Source organism: Mustela nivalis (assembly GCF_964662115.1).
Source record: "Mustela nivalis genome assembly, chromosome: 3".
Classification (NCBI taxonomy): Eukaryota; Metazoa; Chordata; class Mammalia; order Carnivora; family Mustelidae; genus Mustela; species Mustela nivalis.
The window spans coordinates 73,190,538-73,210,061 of record NC_139022.1 but is presented as its reverse complement, the minus strand read 5'-3'; the positions used below and the strand labels follow the sequence as shown (position 1 = coordinate 73,210,061).

Genomic DNA, 19,524 nt, shown 5'->3' with positions numbered 1-19,524 from the left:
TATATATTGGTCTTGTACCTTGTATCCTGCAACTCTGCTGAACTTGTTTATTTGTTCTAATAGTTTTTTAATGACATTCTTAAGATTTTCTATATATAGACCCTTTCATTTATAATCTTACCATAAGTAGACTTGCCATGATATACATCCCTTGAAGCGTGTGATGGTCATTTGCTCTAAGGTTTTAATGTCAGGATCTTTTGGAGTTCTGAACTGAAAGAGCTTCTTAGGAAATACAGTGGCCATTTACCTTTCATCTGTGAAAAGTAAAAAGAAAAAAAAAAGCCAAACTAGGCTGATCGTCCTGTGTTGACCTGCAGCCATACTGTGCCTGTCAAATCAAATAACACATTCAATCTCACATATTTTGAAGACTCAGACATCCAGAAATTATTTAGAACTTCTTTCTCACTCTAATTAAAATCTTACTGCTCTGTCAGTGGGAAGGAATGAGATCTGACATCCTGAAAAACCATAAAAATATGTTTAAATTTTAGTGGGACTTCCTATCTCTTTAAGCCCTTGAAATTGACATACACAAGATCTTGTATAATAACACATTGACAAGTACATGGATTCCTTTTCTCATGAATTGTTATCTGACTTAGAGCACATTAACTGACTATCAGAGCCAGTTGATGACAATTCTTTAGTAATTAGAAGTTAAAAATTCAGGGGCGCCTGGGTGGCTCAGTGGGTTAAAGCCTCTGCCTTCGGCTCAGGTCATGATCCCAGGGTCCTGGGATCGAGCCCCACATCGGACTCTCTGCTTAGCAGGGAGCCTACTTTCTCCTCTCTCTCTGCCTGCCTCTCTGCCTACATGTGATCTCTGTCAAATAAATAAATAAAATATTAAAAAAAGAAGAAGAAGCTATAAATTCAAAATTCTATCTATGTTCTAAGCCACATCATGCTTCTCCTTCAGCCTAAGAAAAGTGAGAAATCTGAAAGGTGCTGATCTGTCTTTACAATCCCATTGCCCCCATATTGGAAACACTGCCAGCCTAGCACTAGAGATGGAGCAAAATTATGTTGGCAGCCCCTGAGATTTTCTTGTCATCGTGATGGAAGTTTGATCTCCGAGCAGGTTAAAGGATCAAATCTTAGGGAAACTGACATGCTTTTGAATTATCTTTAAATATCGGCCCTCAAAAGATTATATAGCAGTGTAAGTTAGCTGTTAATCAAACAGGTACAACTGATGGATTTTGTGATCCAGAGTATAATGGGCACTAGTCTTCAATGCTTTGATTGTGTGTATATAGACGGAGTCAGAAAAAGAGCAAGAATGAAAGAGTGTGAGAGGACAGGAGAGACATGGAGAGAAAGAAAAGAAAAAAGAAACCTCCTTTGAAACTTAAAAGTCCAAAACTTCAAAGCTAGCAATAATTATGCTGAATTGCTTTTATTATCAGGATACTTGCCATAAGTGATTTTATTATATTGGCATTTAGAAGCTCCTTCAGGTGATTGCTTCCAGCTTACTTACTGTAACTACCATTACATATATTTGTTACTTTAGTATAACTTAAATAGCAAGACAGTGTAGTAACATTGACAAATCTTGAACTTCCTTAAAGTGAAAAAAAAAAAAAAATCAGAGAGTCCTTTTTAAATGGATAAAGGGAAATATGATTAGTTTATAAGAAGTTATTTTCAGACTGGACAGTTCATGATAGAAGGGTTATGAGCACAAGTAAACAGAAACAAACAATAAACACTTATCACATTACCCAGCAAATATACCCAGTGAGAAAAATTGTGGGATTTTTGGTTTTGGCTACCTGGCTGCTGAGTGCAGCAGGGAATGGAGTAATTATGCATGTCCTGCCCTTGCCAATTCCCTTTTTCTCTTGGAATTCACAGGGAATTGTCGGCAGGAGAGTAAGAACTTATCCTCACTTTGCTCTAGAACCAGGCTCTCTAATAGTTGTTCTGAGTTACTCCTGGTTGTAAACTCTAGCTTTTGAACAGTGTGGGTCATTTCAGTGTTTGATTTGTTTTCATCATTGCTTGCCATTTTAGAGTGTGTCATTTTTTAGTCTGCCAAGAAACCACTTTTCCATTTAGCAATCAGAAGTGTGGGAAAAAGAACATGCATGGTCCAATTTCCACGGAGTCTTGAGGCAGTTAGTCGTCAAATAAAGTATTTTTTTCCTTAATATTTCTGATGATGTTAATTCCCATGATTAAGGTAAATTTAGTTTGTGGGATGTCACCAGATATTAAAGTCTCACCAGCGGTGTCTTCCAGTTTCTTCTAGGACATCCCTAGAAAGGTGAAATAACAGTAATAATTCAAACCAGTGACATTTAACTTGAGATTTTGGGAAAATATGCATTAAGATACCACATATATGTTTTTCAGATGAATATGAACATTATCCTATGTGTGCAATCCTCCATTCTGCATTATTGTATCTCACATGTGTACTAAAGTGAGCATATATGTATATACCTCAATGAATTCTTACTTATGCTAACTTAAATTAACTTGACCTCTTATGTTAAATAATTATATGTAAACATTTTGCGTATTTCTTTCCTGACATTTTATTTGTTCTCTTTAGAGAAAAATTAAGTATTTTCTCATAGGTAGATAACATTTACAAACAGGTTCCAAATCTATACTCTAGTTACCAGTTTGATGATAAGTGTCTTGTAGATGTAGCTACCTTGAAGAGGCTACTTCTGGAACTTAGAGAGTGGACTCATTGTCAACTTGTGAAAGTAATTTTTGCCATCCGAGAATGCAACTATCCAGTGAATCTAAGGAACATTAAATGGCTTAGTTCCAAGTATGCAGAGGTAGGACGAGAACACAGCCTTGTCCTGTGCTAATAAAATAGGCATTTTATCTCACAAAAGATTTGCTTCCTCTCCCTCTCTAAAGCAGTACTGTGATTCAGAAGGAACTTTCATTACATACATCTGAGGCAAAAAAAGGTGCTTTTAAGATAACTTCAGGGCAGGCACTTACACAACCTGACCACTTAAGTCATGTTGTAGAGAGAGAAACTAAGTGAATGCACTGAGTGGCTTTTCTTAATTTCCCAGATTTTCTTTCTCTTTCTCTTGGTTCTTTGGTGCCTTATTTGCCCTTATCTCTGGACTTTAGATAAGTCACCTATGTTTGTATTATGTTAGATAAAAGATATATAATGTCAAAGGATTATTAAGGAAAACCAAGCATCTAATGAACAACAACAACAGAAAAGTACTTCTCCGCTGGTCATAGATGTCTTAGGAATCCAAGACACTTAGTAATATGGATTAGTTCAATTACTGCTATGCATTACCTATCGACTTACCTTTTCTATTTTCTGGTTTGGGTTTCAGTATAAAACAGATGCTAGGATATTCTTTTAAAGATTTTTTCTTTATTTATTTGACAGAGAGAGATTACAAGTAGGCAGAGAGGCAGGCAGAGAGAGAGGAGGAAGCAGGCTCCCCGCTGAGCAGAGAGCCCGATGCGAGGCTTGATCCCAGGACCCTGAGATCATGACCTGAGCCGAAGGCAGCGGCTTAACCCACTGAGCCACCCAGGCGCCCATATGTTAGGATATTCTTGCATACTTCTCAAAAGTATAAGATGTCCAGGCCTTAATATTTTGAGGTTAATACATATGAAGAGCAAAGTTAGGTTATTTGACTTGCCATTTTTGGTGTGGATTGAGTGTTAATTGTAACAGCTTCAGGATACAGTAAGGTAATTCTATACTGTAGGTGCTTTATTATTAGATTTTCTAAGTGGGCAAAGTAATGTTCATGTTAAAGAATCATGATTTAGGAGGTCTTAGATATTTACTTTTTGGAACAGAGTTAAAATAAATATTTTTCTTTTCATCTTCTTAAAATAAAATAATTTAATATATATATCTTTATAAATGAATTATTTTGATTCTCACCTTAAACTCAGTGGCAGTGAAATCTTTTTTTTTTTTTTAAATCTGAGTTGAATGAAACCCAATAATGACAGCTTTTTCATTTTTTTAAAATTTTATTTTCAGTGTTTGAAAAGTTCCTACGTATAAAGGAAAACAGGTGGTGTTGTGGATAATAGAATTTAATCAAATAAATAATCATTTTATGGGCACTGAATAGGTGGATGGAAATTATATCTTCCAAACAAATGAATTAAATAATTGACTGCAATATAGTCAGATCTAATGAATGTCTATATAAAAATTCTATAAGTAGATCTGTATAGATTTAATAATAATAATAAGGGAATTCTCTTTTTAACCGATCAGCATATTCTGAAACCTTTCTTTCCTTTAACACCCCAAACATGTTTGCTGTTTAAGAGGGGAAACCAGTTACCCATGAAATCATGCTGTCATTTTCCCTCATTAGCCCTTTGGTTGGCCGCAGTTGGAGAAGTTGATTTCCCCCCACATACAGGCTGGCACTGCTGTTTGCAGTAGCAGACTTTTACTCTCCCAATTCCAGTTCTCTGTCTGCTCTGGTTGGCTGATCACTCTCATTAGTATAAAGGAGCAGTCATTCACCTCGAAGTTGCAGTACGTCACAATGCAGGGAACTAAGGCCTCAGAAAGATATTCCAGCTGTAATAACAAATGCAAGTGCTCTACCTTAGAGGCAAGCAGTCTGGCGCGCTGCCCTCTTTCACACTCGCCTTCCTTTGAAGTGAATGAGGCTGCTCTGGAGCACACAGACCCAGTCTCTCTGTCTGCCTTTCCCCTTGTTGCTTTAAGCCAAATCCATAGGTGAGATGAATCAGCTGTTCTTGGACCGCAGCTCCCCAAAGCTCTGCAGCAGGCGGCTTTTTTGAATGTGCTGCTTGGGGAGGGTGGAAGAAAAAGAGCACCCTGTTCCTTAACAAGAACTTGAAATGCCATTCACTTAGCGAGGATTATTGAAGATCTACTCCGTAAGTGGGACTGTGACCCTTATGCTTTTACAACTTCTTAGGGAGGGAGATGGTGCAGGAATGGGGAGCAGCAACTTACGGTCTTACGGTGTATTTTTGGATTTGAGATTGCTTTCCTTGCCAGCCTACATACACAGTTAAAGACAAAAACCCATTCCCACTTTCCCTTACTTTTTTTCCATCAGGTAGAAGTCATTTTGTTCTCTCTTCTTCAAATAGCTCTTACAGGGATTTGGCCTATTTTAGATTCTTAGTGACAAAAGCTGACGTGTGTGATTTGACCATTTTTCCCATCACTAATTTTTCTTGTTTTATAAAGCTATCGCACACTGAGAAAGAGTAATGGCTCTATTCATTTTAAACAATTGCCTGTTACATCTGCCTTCAGTCAGGTGAAAAGAGCTGAATCCTGAGAGCTCTGGAGTACCCGTTGTCTAATATATCATAGAATCAGAAAGCGGTCTCAGTGAGAGGCAGACCGGGACCCGCCGCTGCTGTAGTAATGGGCTATCAATATTTTAGCTTCCTCCCTACCTCATTGTCTATTCCTTCTGCCTGCTCTATTTGCTTAGGCACTCTCTCATCCTGCCTCTGTCTTTGAGCCACTTGTGCTCAAATGTGAGAGGCATCGTTTAATTTGCATTGAATTTATATCTGCCAGTTGTTTTGTTAGCTCCCTAAGTACCAATTTAACGAAGTCTCTAGCATTTCCAGAATATTTTATTGTGACATATTAAGTTATTATGAACAGATTCTCTGTTAATTGGGCTGGGTGATGGGCAAAGTAAACGTTAAGCCTTTCTTTGTTAATCAGTAAGCAAATAGAAGAGTTTCTCAAACATGGTTAGAACCCCTGCTAGCACATGTGGTGTCTTTGTGAGACCTGGAAAAGGGCCCCTCTTCTGAGCAGACAGATTGTGAGAGGTTGCACCCTGGGCAGAGTGAGTAGCAACTGAGCAGAGTTGAGTAGCAAATAAAAACATGCCCATTCTGCCCGGTTTTTGACTTACCTATTTTTTTTTGGGTGTTGAGTTTGAGAAGTTCTTTATAGACCTTGGATATCAGCCCTTTGTCTGTAGTGTCATTTGCACATATCTTCTCCCATTCTGTGGGTTCTCTCTTTGTTCTGTTGACTGCTTCCTTTGCTGTGTGGAAGCTTTTTATATTGATGAAGTCCCAATAGTTCATTTTCGCTTTTGTTTCCCTTGCTTTTGGAGACGTGTCTTGAAAGAAGTTGCTGTGGTTGATGTCAAGGAGATTACTGCCTATGTTCTCCTCTAGGATTTTGATGGATTCCTGTCTCACACTGAGGTCATTCATCCATTTAGAGTTTATCTTTGTGTATGGTGTAAAAGAATGGTCCGGTTTCATTCTTCTGTATATAGCTGTACAATTTTCCCAACACCATTTATTGAAGAGACTATCTTTTCTTCCATTGGATTTTTTTTCCTGCTTTGTTGAAGATTAGTTGACCATAGAGTTGAGGGTCCATATCTGGCCTCTCTATTCTGTTTCATTGGTCTGTGTCTGTTTTTATGCCAGTACCATGCTGTCTTGGTGATCACACCTTTGTAATGTAGCTTGAAATCAGGCAACGTGATACCTCTCAGCTTTGTTTTCTTTTTCAACATTTTTCTGGAAGATTTGGGGTCTTTTCTGGTTCCATACAGATTTTAGGATTGTTTGTTCCAGCATTTTGAAAAATGCCACTGGTATTCTGATTGGGATGGCATTGAAAGTATAGATGCTCTAGGTAGCATAGTCATTTTAACAATGTTTATTCTTCCGATCCATGAGCATGGAATGTTCTTCCATCCTTTTGTGTCTTCTTGAGCAGGCATTTCTCCACAGAAGACATGCAAATGGCTAACAGACATGTGAAAAATTGATCATCATCATTAGCCATCAGGGAAATTCAAATCAAAACCACAAAATCGGTATTATACCAGTTAGAATGGCAAAAATCGACAAGGCAAGAAACAACAAATGGAGAAATTGTGGAGAAAGGGGAACTCTCTTACATTGTTGGTGGGAATGTAAATTGGTACAGCCACATTGGAAAATTGTTAAGGTTCCTCAAAAAATTAAAAATAGAGTTACCCTATGGTCCGGCAATTGCACTAATGGGTATTTACCCCAAAGATACAGATGCAGTGAAAAGAAGGGCTATATGTACCCTAATGTTCATGGCAGCAATGTCCACAGTAGCCAAAATGTGGAAAAGAGCCAAGATGCCCTTCAACAAACAAATGGATAAAGAAGATGTGGTCCATATACACAATGGAATATTACTCAGCCATCGGAAAGGATGAACACCCAACTTTTTCATTAACATGGATGGGACTGGAGGAGATTGTGCTAAGTGAAATAAATCAAATAGTCAATTAGAGAAAGTCAATTATATGGCTTCACTTATTTGTGGAACGTAAGGATAGCATGGAGGACATTAGGAGAAAGGAAAAATGAAAGGGGAGAAATCGGAGTGGGAGATAAACCATGAGAGACTATGGATTCCAGAAAACAAATGGAGAGTTTTAGAAGAGAGGGGGTGGGTGAGTCTGGTAATGGGTATTAAGGAGGGCATGAATTGCATGGAGCACTGGGTGTGCTATATGCAAACAATGAATCATGGAACAGTATATCAGAAACTAATGACGTACTGTATGGTGACTAACATACACAATTAAAAAAATACATAAAGAGGAAAAAGAAAAAAAAATGCCACTTCCTCCAGGGGGACCTTGGTCACTTGGGCCAGTTGAGTGGGAGCTAAGTTAGCTGGCCTCCATGCACTCTTAGTCTCTGACATAGCAATCATGGAATCCATCTTGCTTCTGTCCCTTCCCATCTTTAAACCCTGGAGTTTTCCTTGTTTTGTTTTTTAATTTGATGGGAGCCCATCCATTTTGATGGTAGTGATAGGTGAGAAGGAGGGTTTAAGAGCTACTGTTTGATTTCAGGTGAAACAACATGAAATAACCTGGGTGACATTTCGGTGCAGTTTCCCTTTCCAGCCTGCTCTTTTGCTGAAGAGAAAACTCTTTTCCCAGATAGTAGTCCAAAGAATCAATGGAAAAGATTTGTTCATTTTAAAGAACTGACTGTAACTTTATTATCAAATGGTTGCTTCTGTATACCCATGGCCCATAGAAGCAGTCATTTGATAATAAAGTTAATATATGTGAACTTTTCTGGGATGTGTCACATTAATAGTGACAAAATTGAGTAACCATGCTGTTTACTGCTTTAAAGTATCAGAAGCTGCTACCTTGACATGAAAAAAGCATTATATCCTTCTTCTTGTACTCCCCGCCCACCCCTAAATGAGAAGGGAATGAATAGTAAAACTTAAGTTTGTTGTTGTGTCTTTTCCCCTCCTTATTTCAGGTGAAGTATTCCATATCACTGCTCCTGATAAACTTACCTTTGAGGAGGCTGAAGAAGAGTGTGAAAACCAGGACGCCCGGCTGGCAACAGTGGGGGAACTCCAAGCCGCTTGGAGGAATGGCTTTGACCAGTGCGATTATGGGTGGCTGTCTGACGCCAGCGTTCGCCACCCTGTGACTGTGGCCAGGGCCCAGTGTGGAGGTGGTTTACTTGGGGTGAGAACCCTGTATCGTTTTGAGAACCAGACAGGCTTCCCTACCCCTGATAGCAGATTTGATGCCTACTGCTTTAAACGTAAGTGTTTGATACCTTTTTAAAAATTACAGATTTTAAAAAAATACTTCGAAGACAGGCATTGGTGTTCATCTAGCAATGGGAATGGATTCCATGTCTTGCAGTGTACACACAGAATGGAAACAGTTCAGTGACTTTCAAAAGCCAATAAATGGCAGTGATACAGTTAAAACAACAGGAAGTTTGACAGATGTTCTTTTAGAGGTGGTGAGGAATGTCAAGTTAGGTTCTTAACTGTGCTCCTTTGTACCTAGAACCACAGAACATATTTCTGATTAGTTTTTTTGTGTTTCTTTTTAACATTAATTGCAGTCCTTAAATGTAATTAGATTGTTGGTGCTGTAATTTTGAGGCCAACTGTGGCTGAGTTGAATCCTTGAATTTTGCATATTTTATTTTTGGTATGTCTTTCTTTGAAATGGTGGAGAATTCCAGTTTCAGTAACTGCAGGTAAGTACTTGGAACAGAGATGGATAATCATAACATTCAGTTAATACCTAACAGGAAACCATGCTATAAATAAGTATCTCCTTTTATCTGATTTTAATTCAAGTAATGAAAATATGTGCCTTCTAATCACCAATTCTCTAGTATCATATTGAAGTATGGTCTGTTTTCTTTGAAAGGTGTAACGTAGGCTATCTTCAGTTAGGTTTGCTCTTTAAAAGTGATCTTAAGTAACATCTCTCCACATTCATGATATAATTATTTAGAATTTTCAGATGTCCTTAAATTATTTTAGCAGTAGTAGTCACATGACATAATATCGTGCTTGTAGGATGCTTGATCAAACAAGCGAGTAATCCAGAGTCTCATTGTGATTTTTACTGAAGGATCTATATTGTTGTGACAGCTAAACAAAGATTTCCTAACATTTGGGGTGAGTTATGTTCAAAGTAGAGCCACGTTATATTGAAATATAGTAAAAGGTTTTACCAAGTTTCCAATATACTTTGTCGTAGTAATACATAATAAATGAATAGAAAATATACTAGCATATTATGTAGTTGGTTTCTAAAGTGAAATAAACAAGCATTCTTTAGATCAACCAAAAAGTCACAGCTAGGATGTCTGAGTAGAAGAGGCATCTGTGCGGCGGAAAAGTGTGTTCTCACGTGCCGCTGCCTCCCTTCTGAGCTGCCTCTGCCCACATCCCCTCCCATGGACTCAGCTTTCTCAGTGTGAAAGCCGTGTGTTGGGTATCAGTGCAATACAAGCTGGCCATAAAAAGCCACTTGAAAATACTGACTTTTGTTCCTAGACTCTGAAACAAAAGAAAAGCTCTTCCTTAGTTATTTTCAGCAAAAGAAACATTAAAAAGGAACGCCTATCTCTAAAAGTAGAAACATAGACATTCTTTTAACAGTGACTCTCAAGTAGTTGAAGCTCTAAAATCAGTTTTTCATTAAGTGACTATGATTAAGAACGGAAGTCAGATTGGTTTCCGGGGGACAGGGTTAGAGAGGTTTAATTAGGGAAGGAGTGGAATTATCCAACTTGGCTACCTTGCTCAATTGTGCTTGATAAAACTGGCAAGAGAGAACTTTTAAACAACACTTTTTTTTCCTCCCTGAGGGTAAAACTTAAACCGAAGGCTATCTGAAGCCACAAAGAATTCATCCTGATGTCTTTTAAATTATTTATTTAAATGAGGAATTCACGTGAACACATGAAATGACAAGATACTTAGTTTCAAATACAATAACCACCTGCTAAAAACCTATGTAAAATTTGACAAAAGTTTGAAAAGTTTAGGTCCAGTTTTTTTTCTAATTCATTTGAATCTATAGAACTTGGAAATATATAACTTCCAAATATCATGGTTCAAATTTTGGTTTTTTTCCAAACCAAAGCATAATCTAAACTAATCTAAATCTAATCTAAGGGTTAGATTCTTGTTTATTTTTCCCTAAGGCCTATTATATTCAAAATGTATTCAGCATCTAAAAGATTTAGAAGGCTTAGTCATAACATAAAAATATTTCTTAAACCATACACAGGGCCAATAGCTTCCCAAAATTTCTTAATTCTGTTTCCCAAGGATTCTTTTAGTGTATATCCTTAAAGGAATTTAAAAAATATTCTCAAATGACTTGACTGTTATTCAATTTTGCCACATAGTTGAGTGGTAGCTAAATACTTAGGGTAAGATGTATGAGTTGTGACCTCAGCAAGAGCTCCAGATGCGATTTCAGAGATATACTGCTGGTTGGTTAAGTAGAGGAATTTAGAAATAGAACCATATTTCTCTTGCTTGCTTTTTACCGAATGTAGAAGGGGCTTTTAAAGACACTTATTGGTGAATGAAAAATACCAAACCTCACTTTGCTTTCATTCTCTTTTCCTTCTACCATCACTGAATAGAATATTAACAATAGCCAATGACAAGCATAATTAGAATCTATTCATGTCAAGCAGAATGAAAAACAAGGAAATTAGTACATTTGTGAAATGAAATTTTCCTGTGTATTTACCTGTGATGATTAAACTTAATTGTGCACCTTTCATTTTTCTTTGACTTCAAAGTTAAGCAAGTTCTGTCAAAGAGAGTTAGGGCTTTGGAAAATCATCCATACATCCCCAAATTTAAGTGAATCAGAGCCACTCAAGACTCAGGATAATCTCTCATGTTATGTTATTAATGCTCTCCAGTACAGGGAGATAGAGCATGTTTCCTAGAAAACATTCTCATATTCTATTACCATCGCCGTTGGATAGTTTTTCTAATTATCCAAATTCATTGCATTGGACTTAGTGCCCATTTTTCCTTTTTAAGTTGGAGACCAAACTCTAAATAACACCTATTTCTATTATTGAACTGAGCACAGTTGTTCAGTTGTCCCTCAGCATCTTCCTCAACTGAAATAATTTTCTTGTTTTGAAATTCTTATTTGTGTTTGGTCATCTATGTGATCTAGCTTTGAACAATTTTTAAAAAATCCTTCTGTTTGATTAAGCTAGGAACTAGAATTATGATTTAGAGAAGGCTAAATAATTTCCCGCCACTTCATATGCTATACTTCTTACATATTTGTTCACGTTCAAGTTGACCTGCTCTTCTAACCTATGGTGTGCTTGTGATCCTTTTTGTGCCCTCGACCATAATCTGACTGTAGGCACCAAAACTAATCCTTCCCGAAATGGTATTTTAAATATGTTTTCTGTTTATTGAATTTCAGTCTGTTGGCATTCAATCACTCGTAAAACTTTTTAATAAGAGTTTGCATCTAATGCCATTGTTCCAGCCTTTACTCTGTATTTAACAATGAAGTCCGAATCAACTTATTGTATATCCACTCTGTTTGTGAATTCTTATGTTTACAGTTATTTACATAGGAAACCTTTTCATATAGAAGAACTAATTTGAAATTAGTCACTTTCATATAAAGTGGGCGGTACGGGTGTGCGTTAAATTGACTATCATGCTGCTAACAGGATCTTTATATTTTATTGGGAAAATCTGCCTCATGTCTTATAACAGAAGCAAAGAAAAGAGAGTCCATAGGACATAAAATACCATAAGTACAGTGATGCAAAACATCTGTGTGGCAGACAGCTGCAAAGATTGGAAAGGAGCTTTTGTGGGAAAAGAAATATGCTGATTTCTGTTGGCTTCCTTAATAATGAAACTAAAGGAACACTGGTAGTTTTCCAATTCAAAAATTTCTCTACGTGAATTCTTTTGGAAGGACACTTTTGGCATAACTTGGAGTTGCATGTTCACCTTTGTAATAGTCACCATTAATATATTAGCATTTATCCTTAAGATATCTCTTTGTAGATACTTGTGGTTTTTAAAATTATTTCCTTTTTTTGGAGTGGTTGAAACAATGATCAGATATTCTGAGTTATGATGGAAGTCAGCTGTTAAGTTGACGAAAAAGCCACCCAACCCCAAGGAAGTCTGAGGTTTTCCATTCCAAATAGTAGAATTAATTAACTTAATTATAAGCAGACTTTTAAACAGAGCTCTAAAATTATTAAAAACCCTTATTTTTGATTTTTGAAAACTAAATCACATAAATCCTGACTTTGTAAGGGGGATTCTCTGAGACATATTGCTGTCACTTTACTATGTTCCAGGACTAGACAAAGGCAACACCAACGATACAGTAATAATCGGCAATGATGTACAATTTAGATTTTAAAATCTGAATCCTTTATTTTTAAAACACTACAAAAGTATTTTCACAGCATTGTAAGAAGATGCTAGCCCAGAACTTGGGTTGGAACGTGGGACAACCTGATACACAGGCCTTCTGTTTAGCCCTAATGTCATATTATCTCCTTTTAAGTTAATTTCATCAGCCATGGAAATAAGAGGAAAAAAAGGAAAATTAGCTCTTTTGCGGTTATTAACAGTAATGTGATTATTTTTTCTCTAATATGAAGTGTGATAAGTGATTATGTTATGTTTCCACGGGAACTTTCTCTGTATGTACATTTTACTATTTCTCCAAAGAAAACTGTTAGAAGATGGACATAATATTTGGCAGTGAAATGAGGTAATAGTTGTGGAATTTCAGAGGATAGAGAATTGAATTAAAAGAGAGATATCAGCCACACTTTGGTTCCTTAAGTTGTTCATGTCAATCAAAATAGACCAAATCTTCTTCCAGGAAATGCATATAGAAAAAGATTTTCTTATGAGGAGAAAAAAATTACTTAATGTTTCTGAAGAGTCCAATTATTTTTGTTTAGTTTTGTTCCAGCATACAATAGTATCAGGTAAATAGTGCAGACTTTGGAGAATATTTAAATGATACCATAATGTAAATGGCCACCAAGTTTTCATTCTAAAATTAGTGAATCTGGGCTTCAGAATGGTCTGGGGAATGACCACAGCTAATAACAGCTCATCCGAACCAAAAATAAAGAACCTGTTATAACTCAAGTCTGATTTACAACAAAATCACATCATTTTGTCCTCAAATTATTATGATAGATGTTAGTTTTTAAAGCAGTTTTAGGTTTCAGGGTAGTTAGATTTCCTATGTACCCCGTCCCTTGTTGTGCACAGCCTCCCCTATTATGAGCATTGCCCACCAAAATGGTGCATTTGTTACAGCTGATGAACACATGTGGGCATACCATAAATCGAAGTTCATAGTAAGTAAAGTTTTATCCTTTGTACTCTACGTTCTGTGGGTTTAGACAATTACGTAACAACATATATTTATGATTCTTGTATCAGACACAGCAGTTTCACTGCCCTAATATAATTAAGTTTTAACATGATAGGTGGAGTGCAAAGATACCCAGTTTAGTTTTCCAAGGACTACTGTTTGGGGATTATTGAGAGTTAGACACAGATATTACAGATACTACAGATGTGACAACTCTCATCAGGGAGAACAGGTATTCCCCCATACAGCTAGTTTTAAGTCATACTGGATGTGGTGAGACAATGACTACAGGTTTCTTTAGAACAGTTCTTTCTGAGTTTAGTGGTGACTAGTTAAATTTTTGAAAATCTAATTTTTTGGTAAGAAACAAAATCTCTGCATGCTAAGCTCTGCTGCATTTTCCCTATGTTGAAGAAGAATCTTGTTGTCTACAACATTGTCACTTAGCTACTCAGTTTAAATTTCTTTAAAAAGGAGAGGCCATCCTCTGTAAATCTGGAGGTATTATAATGTAGCATTTTATGATGACATGTTACTTTTTATTGCCTGAGCCCATTCTTTCTGATGCTCAGGGTTGTTTCCAGTGATTTGTAATTACAGACCTAAAATACATCATGTGGGTACTTCACTTCCTGCTCGACTTTTAAGTTTCATGCTAAAGTAAGCCTGGAACCAAGACCCTTGTAAGAGTTACAAACGTAGTGTGTAGAACATAGAGCAAAATGTGAATCTATCACAAATGCCAAGCAGCCTCTGCCAGAAATGTCTTATTGTTTATTAGAAACCCAAGACTACACTGCAGACTTGAAATGAAGGTAAAGACAAATGTCCCAACACCTGGACTCAAGTGAAGGGTGGTACTAAAAAATTTAATATCCTGTTTTTATGAAGCCCTCCACGTTATGGACAATGTAATAGTTTATATGTAACTCGGGTACATTTGATGTGGCTTTTTTGTTGTTTTGCAATCTGAGGCACTCCCTCTCCCCTGAGACAGAGCACAACTTGAGAAGGAGGGAGAAGAGGCAGCGGACAGAAGAAGCCTTCAGAACAGTATTACCACGTTTTCCTAGTAGGCCCCAAGTTGCTGCTGTAGTTTCTGATAAGTAACCTAGCTACTGTTTCCAAACTCTGCGTTTATATGGTTTTGGACTTCTCCTTGTCTTAAAACTACAACATATTCATTTTCCTTAACCGAAAGCAGCCATTCATCCTTATGGGTGAAAGCAGTGATAAGCCTTACCATGTAAAACAAATGATGAGTTTGTGACTATGATATGTTCAAATGTCTGCCCTTGAGTTAATATAATTATAGTTTCTAGATGCCCTTCGTCACAGAACACTTCTGGGTCACCCCAATATACACAGAAGCACTTCACAAACACTGGACATACAACTTTTTATTAGTGACTTGTCTAATCAACTCTTTGAAATTATTTTTCTAGCTAAACAGAATATATCAGAGGCTACAACCATCGAACTGAATATTCTTACAGAAACTGCATCATCCAATCTTTCTGAAGAACTGCAAATGGTACCCGAAAGAACAACACCGATCATCCCTCTAATCACCGAATTGCCTATCATTACAACAAAGTCCCCTCCTGTAGGAAATATATTCAATTTTGAGCAGAAAACCATAGTTCAGGCTCAAGCTGTCACACACGGATTAGCCACCGAATCATCCACACCTGGGATTACCATGAAGCCTTTGGATATGGACTACTACTCACCTTCAGCTTTAGAACCACGTGGAAAGCCAGACATACCTGAAATTCAGAAAGAAGTACCCCAGAGTACAACTCTCATCTCCCATCATGCTACCGATTCATGGGATGGTGTCAGGGAAGACATACAAACCCAAGAGTCAGTTACACAGATTGAACAAATAGAAGTGGGTCCCTTGGTAACATCAGTGGAAATCTCAAAGCACATTCCTTCCAAGGAATTGTCTGTAACTGAAATACCATTTGTGTCTACAACAATGACCCTGGATTCCAAAACTGAAAAGAGAACAGTAAGTCCTATTTCTGAATCTCTGACCACAAGCCACTATGGATTCACCGTGGGAGAAGATGACAGCGAAGACAGAACATTTACAGTTAGATCTGCTCAGAGCACCTTGGCCTTTAGCCAAATACCTGAAGTTGTTACAGTGTCAAAGACTTCAGAAGATACCACCTCCATTCCACTAGAGGACAGGGAGCCATTATCAGAGTCTACAATTGTTTCACCTGTAACTATGCCTGACAGTGACAGATCATCCACAGACAACTGGGAAGAGAAACAAACTAATGGAAGGATAACTAAAGATATTTTGGGCCAGTATGTGTCCACCACACCTTTCCCATCACAGCATCGTACAGAAGTAGAATTGTTTCCTTATTCTGGTGATAAAAGATTAGTCGAGGGAATACCTACAGTTATTTATCCCTCTCCACAAACAGAAATGTCAGAAGGAAGAGAGAGAACAGAAATACTTAGTCCAGAGATGAGAACAGTTTCTTACACTGATGATGAGATACAGGAAAAGATCACCAAAGATCCATTTATAGGAAAGATAGAGGAGGAAGGCTTCTCTGGAATGAAGTTCTCTACGGCTTCTTCAGAGGAAGTTCATCTTACAGAGTCTTCAGTAGAAATGACCAGATCTTTTGATTCCCCAACACTGACAACAGCAAAGCTACATGTGGTGCCAACAGAGGCAGGAGATGCGGAGGAAGACTCTACAACAACACTGGTTGAATTGGACACAGATGGCTATCAAGATACTACAAAGTATGATGAGGGTATTACAACACTGAATGTGAGCCACAGCACTGTAACTGTGGAGGTGGTCACTGTATCAAAATGGGCATGGGATGAAGATAATACAACAGCGAAGCCTTTAGAGCCCACAGAAGATGAAGGTCCTCCAAAATTGCCCCCTGCCTTACTCACCACTACAGAAGTGAGTGGGAAGGATAAGGAAATCCCAGGTTTCACTGAAGATGAAGGAGATGAATTTACTCTTATCCCAGATAGTACTCAAAAGCCATTAGATGAGTTTGCTAAGGAAGATACAACAGACATGCATGGGAAAGTCACAGATGGATTTCAGCCAACTACATTAATTGGTATTGCAGAAAAGCCGACTTTGAGAGATTCTACAACCAAGGAAAGAGTTCTACCTACCACAAGTGTGGAAGGCCAAGTTATTTATGCAACCACAGAAGGAAGTGCTTTAGATGAGGAAGATATGGATGTCTCTAAGCCAGTATCTGCTGTCCCCCAATTTGTAGACACTTCAGACGTGGAAGGATTGGCATTTGTTAATTATACTAGCACCCAAGAACCTACTGCTTATGTAGACAGCTCCCATACCATTCCTCTTTCTGTAATTCCCAAGACAGAATGGGGAGTGTTGGTACCTTCTCTTCCACCAGAAGGTGAAGTTCTAGGTGAACCCTCTCAAGACATACATGTCGTTAATCAGACTCACCTGGAAGCAACCATTTCCCCTGAAACTGTAAGAACAACAATAGAAATCACACAGGGAAGAGGTCAGGAAGAATTCCCTTGGAAAGAAGCAACCACAGAGAAGCCAGTTCCTACTCTCAGTTCTACAGCTGCCACAGCTGAGGAGGCAACAACAGCTGTGGGTAAACAAGAGCATGACGGGCCACCATACACAGTCTCTGAAGACAGGTTGGTGACAGCTTCTGATAGAGTCCCAGTTGTTGAAACAACTCCAGTTGGAAAAATTGAACACAGTATGTATTATCCACCTGGTGCTGTCCCTGAGCACAAAGCAGAAACAGATGAAGTGGTAACCCTAACACCAAGCGTAGGACCAACGGTGTCTTTGAGTCCAGAGCCTGAAGAGAAGTATGAGACAGAAAGTGCTAGTCCAGGGGAATTTGTATCACCGTTCAGCACCCATGTTACCCAGCTGATAGAAGAAACCACTACTGAGAAAAGAGAGAAAGCATTCCTAGATTATATTGATGTAGGCTCAGGATTATTCGAGAAGCCCACAGCCACAGAAGTCCCAGAATTTTCAACAATTAAAGCCACAGTTCCAAGTAATATCACGGCTGCTGCCTTCACTTCAACAGAAAGACCCCATACCACGTCAGCATCCAAGCCATCCCCAGGACCCACTGAGAAACCGCCTCTCATTGACAGGGAGCCTGGAGAAGAAACAACCCATGACATGGTAATCATTGGAGAATCAACATCTCGTGTTCCTCCCACTACCCTGGAGGATGTTGTAGGAAAGGAAACAGAAACTGATATTGACAGAGAGTATTTCACAACTTCAAGTACTCCCTCCGCTACACAGCCAGCAAGACCACCCACTGTGGAAGGCAAAGAGGCCCTCAGACCTCAGGCAATTTCCACTCCAGAACCCCCAGCAGGGACAAAATTCCGCCCCGACATTAATGTTTATATTATTGAGGTCAGAGAAAATAAGACAGGTAAGTCTTTGCTTTCTAGACATGCCAGTCAAGGCAATCAGCATTTTATCTTGAAAATTACTTTTGGGAAAAAAATCAACATGCCAAATGCTGCCATTAGAAGATAACTGGAGTGTGAAAAAAAATTCTGTATTTTAGTTTCATATATTTGTACAAGAATTGGAAAAATATGTTATTTGGAAGAATGTTAGATACGATTGTGTTTTAAAAGTCCTAAGAAGCCCTGCTTTGTCATCTAATATAACCAATCATCACTGTTACATCACTTCAGAACATGCAGAACAAAGTGTTTTAATTTCAGTGTCTTTCCATGCATTACTACTCAAGTGTAGTACTAGACTGTGTTAACATTCCATTGGTCTTTAACTATTAACCTTCAGTACTTACATTGTGGACAGCTAAAACTGTATTGCACATGTCTTGGGCTGGTAGAAGGATGTCTAAAAGTTTGCTTTGGTTTATTTCTTTCCCAGGATTTTTTAGGTTTGTTGTATAGCTTGTCTGTAGTTGAAATGTTATAGGTTTGTTGTATAGCTTGTCTGTAGTTGAAATGTTATTTTAATACCAGTTCAGCATACTGTTAAGCTGTTGTCCTTGGGTATTTTAATGAGGCTTTACATGTTTAGAACAAATGCGCCCTAGCTCAGTCCTAAAAAAAAAAAAAATGCTGTAGTTCATTGTGTCACATATAATTTCAGATATGGGTACGTCAGCTTTACCTCTGTTCCCTAAAAACCAGGCTGTTGATGCTATTTATTTTATGATTTAATTGTTTTCATCTCTAGGAATTTTTACGATTGCCTTATATTCTGCTCAAATATTTTATTTTTCTCTCCGGCAAAAATTCTTAAAAACTGCTGCTTAACGTTGAATAATATTTGCAATTTTCATTATCGAACATAACTTATTCCTTCCTAAAGGTCAAACCACACCATCTTTGACTTTGGTAAGCTGAGCTGAGGACACATAGTGAATACAGTTTAATAGATCAATTCAGGTTTGTATCTTTTTAATTTAGAAGTTGAGATCACTGATTTTAGTGAAGTTGCTATATTCTAGTTTGAATATGTGAATTGAAAGAATGAATAGTTATTTTTTTCCTTGACTGGGGTTTAAGAGGTTGGGCTAGAAGAATTTTTTTTTTCTTTCTTTCTTTTTTTTAAGCACCACATTTTCTTTCTTGTTGTTGGGATATTCCTTTAGGGGTGTCATTTTCTTAAGAGTGTCGCTCTCCTCATTAGAGTGTTCAGGAGTGCACCTGTTGGAAACAAACAGGTAACTCTGTTGTCATGTCTGCTGGCTTCCAGTGTTGTAGGTGGAAACTTCATGCTTCTGGTATCCAGAATGTGCTCGTGTAAAAGCTC

General features: G+C 37.8%; 1 protein-coding gene across 6 annotated transcripts in view; it reads left to right on the top strand.

Annotated features, from left to right (window-relative positions):
- Positions 1-19,524, top strand: part of VCAN (versican) — a 111,397-nt gene that overhangs the window by 32,693 nt on the left and 59,180 nt on the right. For 3 of the 6 annotated variants that reach the window (XM_082724684.1, XM_082724680.1, XM_082724681.1), the window contains exons 6-7: positions 8,281-8,574; positions 15,146-18,160. In XM_082724684.1, coding sequence (XP_082580810.1) covers positions 8,281-8,574; positions 15,146-18,160 — 3,309 coding nt within the window. The remainder of the gene's footprint in view (positions 1-8,280; positions 8,575-15,145; positions 18,161-19,524) is intronic. The other 3 variants (XM_082724685.1, XM_082724682.1, XM_082724683.1) reach the window with 1 other exon arrangement.